Source organism: Gorilla gorilla, chromosome 9, assembly GCF_029281585.2.
Source record: "Gorilla gorilla gorilla isolate KB3781 chromosome 9, NHGRI_mGorGor1-v2.1_pri, whole genome shotgun sequence".
Classification (NCBI taxonomy): Eukaryota; Metazoa; Chordata; class Mammalia; order Primates; family Hominidae; genus Gorilla; species Gorilla gorilla.
This window is the reverse complement of record NC_073233.2, coordinates 53,295,875-53,304,006: the sequence shown is the minus strand read 5'-3', so window position 1 is coordinate 53,304,006 and position 8,132 is coordinate 53,295,875. Positions and strand designations below refer to the sequence as shown.

The 8,132-nt window shown below is 51.5% G+C and overlaps 1 protein-coding gene across 2 annotated transcripts in view; it reads left to right on the top strand.

Moving 5' to 3' along the window:
* The first annotated feature begins 4,610 nt into the window (after positions 1-4,610).
* The window catches only part of LRP4 (LDL receptor related protein 4), a 60,008-nt gene continuing 56,486 nt past the window's right edge, over positions 4,611-8,132 (top strand). For both annotated transcript variants that reach the window (XM_055354810.2, XM_031016190.3), the window contains exon 1: positions 4,611-4,863. In XM_055354810.2, coding sequence (XP_055210785.2) covers positions 4,812-4,863 — 52 coding nt within the window. In that variant the 5' untranslated portion in view covers positions 4,611-4,811. The remainder of the gene's footprint in view (positions 4,864-8,132) is intronic.

Here is an 8,132-nt window from a genome sequence, read left to right as displayed (position 1 = left end):
TACATTCTATGAGGTCTTTCCTGGCTCAAGGCCTTTGCACACACTGTTCCTTCTGCCTGGAAGGCCTCATCCACTCCTAGCCTGATGGCTTTTACTCAGCTTAGGTGTCAGTGCCTCTGGCAGGCCTTCCTCGAACCCCCAAACCTAAGTCCAGTCTTTCCTTTCATAGAACCCTGTACTTTTCCCTCAAAGCCTCTAACATTTGTAACTTCAAATTCATTTGTGGGAGCATTTTTTAAATGCTTCTGCAAACTTGCAGCCCCCTTCAACCATCAGACTGTAAGTTCCAGGGACCCAATATATTTATTTGTTCATCATTGCCTCAGAGTGCCTGGCGCATAATATATCCTTTATAAGTAGTTACTGAGTAAGCAAATCCTGAAATTATGCCTCTCTAAAGCAAATAGGTATAGGATTCTATTAGTCCCCTTAGCTGTGCTTTCTCTTCTAAAGTTTTAAGAACTGGCCGGGCACAGTGGTTCACGCCTGTCATCCCAGCACTTTGGGAGGCCAAGGTGAGCGGATCACTGGAGACCAGCATGGACAACATAGTGAAACCCTGTCTCTACTAAAAATACAAAAAAAGATTAGCCAGGTGTGGTGGTACATGCCTGTAATCCCAGCTACTGGAGAGGCTGAGGCACAAGAATTCCTTGAACCCAGGAGGCGGAGGTTGCAGCGAGCTGAGATCAGGCCAACCTGGGGCCCAGAGGCAGAGACTGCAGTGAGCTGAGATCAGGCCAACCTGGGGCCCAGAGTGAGACTCCATCTCAAAAAACAAAATACAAAACAAAACAACAACAACAACAACAACAACAAAAACTTATCTCCATTCACATTGCCTTCAACAAGAAAGTGATTCTGGAAATAAGATAGAGTAATTCTTTGCAGTCTCATGTTTTAATCTTTTAAAGCAGTTTCTCAACCTTGGCACTATTAACATTTTGGGATGGATAATTCTTTGTTGTGGGGGATGCCCTGCTCACTGTAGAAAGTTAAGCACCATCTTTGAAAGTTAAGCACCATCTTTGGCCTCTATTCATTAGATGCCAGTAACATCAACTCCCCAAAATTGCCGGGTGCAGTGGTGCACACCTGTAGTTCTAACTACTTGGGAGGCTGAGGCAGGAGGATCACTTAAGGCCAAGAGTTCAAAGCAGCAGTGTGCTGTAGTTGTGCCTGTGAATAGTCACTGCACTCCACCCTTGGTAACAATGAGACCCTGTCTCTAAAAGAAAAAGCATGGTGGCTCACACCTGTAATCTCAGCACTTTGGAAGGCCGAGGTGGGCAGATCACCTGACGTCAGGAGTTTGAGACCAGCCTCGTCAACATGGTGAAACCCCATCTCTACCAAAAATGCAAAAATTTGTCAGGCATGGTGGTGCATGCCTGTAATGCCAGCTACTCAGGAGGCTGAGGCAGAAGAATCGCTCGAACCCGGGAGGCAGAGGTTGCAGTAAGCCTACATTGCACCACTGCACTCCAGCCTGGGCGACAGAGTAAGACTACGTCTCAATAACATAAAACAAAATAAAATAAAATAAAATGGAAGAAGAAAAGAAAGAGAGAAAGGGAGAAAGGGAGGGAAGGAGGAGGAAAGGAAGGAAGGAAGGAAGGAAGGAAGGAAGGAAGGAAGGAAGTCTTTAGATGTTGCCCCATGCCTGCCAATTCACCTGTGGTTGAGAACCACTGTGTTGAAGTGTGAAACTTCAGGCCTTATTCTCTTGTAGAAGAATTACATATAGAAATTCAGGTTGTTGAATGATTCCCGGGTTATAAGAGCATTCTACCAACCCAGTTGGATCAAAATAGTGCCCACCTCTATCTTGTTTCCGTAGCACTCCCTGTGTTTCCTTTGAAAAGACCATTAGCGATGGTCTAATTCAGGGAAATATTCTGATCTTGGAAAGAAAGAACTCTGGGCTGTTCTAGAAAGATGAAGGAAAGGGGTGGTGTTTCTGAGGAAACCAAGGCCTCTGAGACCCCTCTGGAATTGGCAGTCCCCTACAACTTTTCTAGGGGCATGTCCCAGAGGACAGTGAAAGGGAGACAAACAGCCCATTCTGGCCTGCTTTTCAGGATCTCTCACTCCAAACAAGAAAGTCTGAGAGGACTGGTAAAAATAAATATGGCTTAGTACTCCTGGCACAAGAGCAGTCTCTGACAGCCAAGACTTAACTCACCCTAGGGGGTGACCCAGACAGGGACTATGCACGAAGCTAGTTTCTTACCCATTGATATTCCCAGTGACTCACAGCAGCCAGGGATGACTGTGTGCACCAGAACTGTGCTGAACCGTGGAGAAGGACTTGGGATGCACATAGGAAACAGTCTCTCAAGCTGAGTCAGACAGGGACAGCCCGCCTCTCGTTTCTTCTCCAATTCCAGAAAAACAACACAAATCATGCCTCTGGAAAGGAACCTGTCCTTTGCATACAGAGTGGAAACTGTTTATAACTTCTTAATCCCCTGACATTGAAAGTATGGGGACCGCCTATCCTGGATTTCTTTGGGACAACTGTACTCACTCTACCACATGTCCCTAGTTTTCAGCTGGAAAAAAATATGGTCTCCAGAATCCCAAGGTCTTTCCCAACAGATTTAAAAGCAAGTCTTCGGCCAGGCAGAGTGGCTCACGCCTATAATCCCAGCACTTTGGGAGGCCGAGGCGGGCGGATCACCTGAGGTCAGGAGTTCGAGACCAGCCTGACCAACATGGAGAAACTCCGTCTCTACGAAAAATACATTAGCTGGACGTGGTGGCGCATGCCTGTAATCCCAGCTACCCTACTCGGGAGGCTGAGGCAGGAGAATCGCTTGAACCCGGGAGGCAGAGGTTGCAGTGAGCTGAGATGGCGCCATTGCACTCCAGCCTGGGCAACAAGAGTGAAACTCCGTCTCAAAAAAGAAAAAAAAAAGCAAGTCTTCATAAGCAACATATAATATGAAACCCTGAGACCAACCAACTGCATTAGGAAATGAGAGGTGGGAAGAAGGATGCTGGGGAATCAGCCTCTACTTTTGACGTTTTTTCCTCCTTGTATTTTAGGCTGTGGTAACTGATCGAGGCCAGAAATGTTGACGGTCTTGCCTAGCCCCAAGATCATGTAAGCCTGACCTGACTCTACTGCCGCCTTCAGTCAGCAAGAAGAACTACACACCCAGAAAATGCTTCAGTAATAGTTACCATGGTGATGCTAGTTCAACCACATTGCATCTGGGTAAAAATTTCAGGCAAAACGATATAGAAAACTACTGCCTAACAAGGAGTTAACACCTTACATCTTTTATGTTGTTGTTGTTGCTGTCGCAAAGTATGGTTCATGTTAGCTTTGGTAAAAGATGGTAATTTGAAGTGAAAGTACTGAAAAAAACAAGCAAGGATGAAATGGCAATGTATCCATTTAGAGAAATCTAATAACCACTTTGCACTATGCCAAATTACTTTCCCCTCAGCTAACAGGGGGCATTTGGGTCTTCCTGACTCTATTTACTGGTGAGGAAAGTGAGTTAATAAAATCCATAGATGATCCAAGCCCAAGAAATGCTGGCATATCAGCTGGGAGGGAAAAAAGCGATATACTGGGCCATCAGAAAGTTGGGCATTTGGGCAAAAGGAACAAAACAAGATTCAACCTGGAAAAATGGAAGGTGGTGAAATTAATCCGTATTATTAATATGCATTAGGGAGAGTAGACCACAAAAGGAAGGAAGACTAGAGACAAGTTTATGATTTTATGCAGTAAATCAAAAGTTAAATCTGAGGGAAGGACCTACAGACTGGGGCTGGAAGGAGGCTGAGGGCTTTGTGGGAGTGCAGCTGCCCATGAGGACTTCTTTCCTGACCCCCTCCCTTCCTTGTCAGGATCAGAAAGTCAAAGAAGGTGAAGAGGCTAACAACAGTGATTTACAAAGACAGCAAGGAGGAACTAAGTCTGTATGGGCCGAATCTGGGCGTCTGAGCTGGAGCAACAGGACCCAGACAACCATCTCAGGAAATGAGTGAATGAAAAGGCGGGGGGGAGGGGGGGGTCGGTGAATTATTTAGCCCTAGAACAACGCTGCCTAGACCGGGGGAGGCCAGGGAGAAGAAAATCTCCGAAAAGGAATTTTGACAGTGAGAACGCCAGTTAAGATACAGCACTCCAGACCCCCTGATGTCCCTTGTTTGATGTCAATAAAGACCCAAGAGGATTATGCATCCCCAAGCCTTGCGTATTCGCAGACATCAAAAAAGTCTGGACTTGGGGCCGGTAGGCGGGGGACAGGGTCACGTCCAGGCGACTTGGGTCAGCTCAGGTGCTCGTCTGAAGCATAGAGCTGGAGTGAGCGGGGGCGAGACTTGCTGCTAGGATAATTTTTTTTTTTTAAGTTAGGGAAATTTAAGCAGTAGTAATAGGGACAGGGAGGGGGCTCTCTCTCGGGCCAGGAATGTGGGGGCGGCCTGAGGAGGAGCGGGGCCCCGCGCAGGAGGCGCCGGCGGGTGGGGTCGGGGGACCAGGGAGCCGGGGCCGAGGGCGGGAAGGGGCCGGGCCGGCGCTGGGGGCGGGCCCAGGCGCGGTGGCGGTGGCCGGGGCTGCGGCGCGGGGGGCGGGGCGGTCGGGCCCGGGACACCCCCTCCCGGTCCCCTGGCGGGGCAGCGTCGGCTCTGGCAGCACTGGAGGCGGCGGCGGCCCGAGGGCGACTTGCGGGGCGCGCAGGCCGCCGTGCACCCGGGACGCTTCCCCCTCGGGGACCCTCCGCGGGCTTCTCCGCCGCGCCGTCCGGCGGGAGCCGGCGGGACCCCGGGCTGGCGGCGCGGGCGGCACCATGAGGCGGCAGTGGGGCGCGCTGCTGCTTGGCGCCCTGCTCTGCGCACACGGTAAGCGGTGCCCGCCGGGAAAGTTTGTTCCTGGGTCCGGCCGCTGCAGGACTCGCCTCCCGGGACCTGGACGGCGCGGGCCGGGGCCCGAGACCCCTCGCCCTCGCTCCTAGCCGTGGCCCTGGGGCTGCGTGCAGGGGAGAGGACCCGGAGCGGCCCCGGCTCCAGCAGTCCGAGCGGGGGCATCAGCGGAGGCGCTTCCGCGGGTTCGGGTCTGGGCCGGGGCTCGGGTCTGGGCCGGGGCGCGGCTAAGGTCCGGGGCGTTTGTTCGCTCGCCCTCCCTCGCTGCTCTTTCAAGAGCTGGGGCTGCTTCCCTTTCAGGTTAGGTCGGGGGCTCTGTGTCTTTGGTGCGAATGAATGCGTGCGAAGAAAGGGAGGCGGGTGAGGAGGGTCGCTAAACCCATAAATTGTAAATAGCCCTCCTTCCTGGGGCTGGGGGCTCGGGCGGGTTGCGGAGAGAGGCCCCGGTAGAATCTGGTACTTAGGCACCGGGATTCCTCTACTCGGAGAACGATTCCCGGACTCCAGGTCTTGCTCCCACCAAGGGGCTCTGGGGCACTGTTTGCGGGCAGCATCTCCCCTCGGCGGTGTTTCGGGGTCCCTCTCTTGGCTGCGGCCAGTCAGCTTCCAGCCCTGGATCGTCCTAAGGGGAGGTGGTTGGAAAGGGGGCTGAGGAGGAATATAGGGAAGAAACTGCTGGAAGGCTCCCGCAGATCTGCCCTGGCTGGGGTAGGGGGGCAGGGGGCCGGTAACCCTGAACCCCAGAAGGCAGCCGCCCGGCCCTCGCGGCGGGGTCCCGGCCCTCGGGGGAGCTGGACGGCTGCAGCAGGACTCCTTGGTGCCCGTACCCCCTGTTGTGTGGGACTAGGGCTCCGATGGAATCTGCTTCTCCGCGGGCTCTTAACGACCCTGGGTGCACCCCGTGATTGAGCAGCTTTCTCTAGTTTGTGCCCAGAGATCAAAGAACTTTGATCTTTGAACCCCAGCCCTATTCACCCATCGCTATTCATCGTGGCGGGAGTTCCGAGTCTCCCCATTTGCCTCGCAGCCCCGATGAAGGGAGCTGGGGCTCAGAATGGAGGGGTCTGGAGACCCTGCCTGGTCTTTTACCGGTTCTTTCTTTCACGTAGGACAGACAGCTCGTGTGGAAAAAGTCAGTGCAGATTTCCGAACTTGCCTGGCAGGGCATTGAGATGTCTAGGCACTCGTTTTAAAGATTGGTTTACCTCCCAAATCCAAAACAGAGTTTTCATGTCTCTTATTTAAACTACCTGTGGGTTTTCAGGGGCTTTTTTCCGCGTCCTCTCTAGCGCGGACTGAGCTCTTTCTCTCCGAAGAGCGGTAGCTTGGCCGGCCCACGTTCCGCTCCGCTCTGCGCTCTCCCCTCCCCGGCTCTCTCCTGGAAGGTTATTTGTAGCCTCTTTGGCGTGTTGGGACAGCGGCCCTACTGGGGTAGGAATGTAGCTGTTCTTCCCACCACATGGGCCCCTTAAAGGGACAGCTTTGCTTTTTGGGGGGTTTCCCCCTTCGGGTTGCAAGGAAAGGGGATGGAACTTTCCTCTCAGCCCCCTGGAGGAAGTTTTGAAAAAGATCAAGGGAAATGGCAAGGCACTGGGGGAAAAAAAAAAATTAGGGTTAAAACGGATACCAACAAAACCAGAGAGGAGATTGTCGCCTTCTGCCCTAGGGAAGGGGGAGCTGGAAGGTTCCGGGCTGAGACTGGCCAAGAAGATTTTACTGCTCCAGAGCTGTCAACGCTGCAAATATTACATGTGCATAGAGGATGGGGGTGAGAATGGGGGGAGAGAATTGCGTATGTCTAATGTTTCACAGAAAAAGAATGGGAGGATTCGCGGTAACGCTTTTAGGTTTCTTTCTCTTTTTTTTCTTGGAGAGGGTGTCTCACTCTGTTGCCCAGGCTGGAATGCAGTGGGGCAATCATAGCTCACTACAGCCTCGACCTCCCAAGCTCGAGTGATCTTGTCATCTCAGCCTCCTGAGTAACTGGGACTACAGGCATGCACCACCACACCCTACAAATTTTTGGTTTTTTTTCTAGAGATGGGGTTTCACCATGTTGCCAAGGCTGGTCTCCAACTCCTGGGCTCAAGTGATCCACCTGCCTCGGCCTCCCAAAGTGCTGGTATTACAGGTGTGAGCCACTGTGTCCGGCCCAGGTTTCTTTTTAAGGAAAAAAGTTTAATAGAAACGTCTAAGCATGGGAAGCTTTCTGTGCACATGTTTGTAAGGGTAGGCAGTGGGGTGAAGGTATACACATCGCCTGGCCTGATACTGAGCCATCCTTGGAGGTCTGGGGGGTCAGATTCACAGTTCACCAGTAAGATTGAGCAGTTTCAGAGCCTGGAACCAGCACAACCAAAAATACCACCAACACATCTTTTGGACTGACACTCAATTCCAGGGGCTCAGGGAGACAGCAGTTGTGATAAATGTAGTAGTAGATCCATTAGGCAGACCTGACCTCAGCAAGGCATGAATTAAAGACACTAAAGTTTAAGGTGATTTTGGGAGGCTGAGACTAGCAGGTCAGGAGTTCAAGACCAGCCTGGCCAACATGGCAAAACCCCATCTCTACTAAAAATACAAAAATTAGCCAGGCACAGTGGCGCATGCCTGTAGTCCCAGCTACTCGAATGGGTGAGGCAGGAGAATTGCTTGAACCTGGGAGGCAGAAGTTGCAATGAGCCAAGATCACTCCCCTGCACTCTGGCCGGGGCGACAGAGTGAGACTCTATCTTAATAAATAAATAAAGTTTAAGGTGCTTATTTGGATGCTGCTAGTCCTTGGGGCTTTTCCTAGAGCCTATTGGTTTGCACTCAGCCCACGTAACTCTCCAACCTTAAAGATTTTGGAAGGAAACTTGATGGCTGGTAATAGCCCTGAGTGATTTTCATCCTGAAGTTTGAAGTAAGGGCATGGATGACAACCATTGGAAGAGTGGAAAGTGTGTTTGTTCTAGAGGTCTCATCCGGGTAAGGGAAATGTTAAAACTTCTGCCTAGGTGTGCTTGGGTAGATAGAAGGTTGTATCTGAAAATAAGTGCAGAGCAATTGAGCTGAGACTGGTCTCCTTTTCATCTCGCTGTTGTCGTGACCATGGTTGTCATGGTGCTTGAGTGACCTTGTCCCTGATCTGTTGGGCTTGTGAAACATACTTGGCTTGTCACTGATTTTGGATTTCCTCTTCTGTACCCTGATGAATATCAGATAACATCTTTTGGACTGGCACGTGGTATTAAGAATGACAG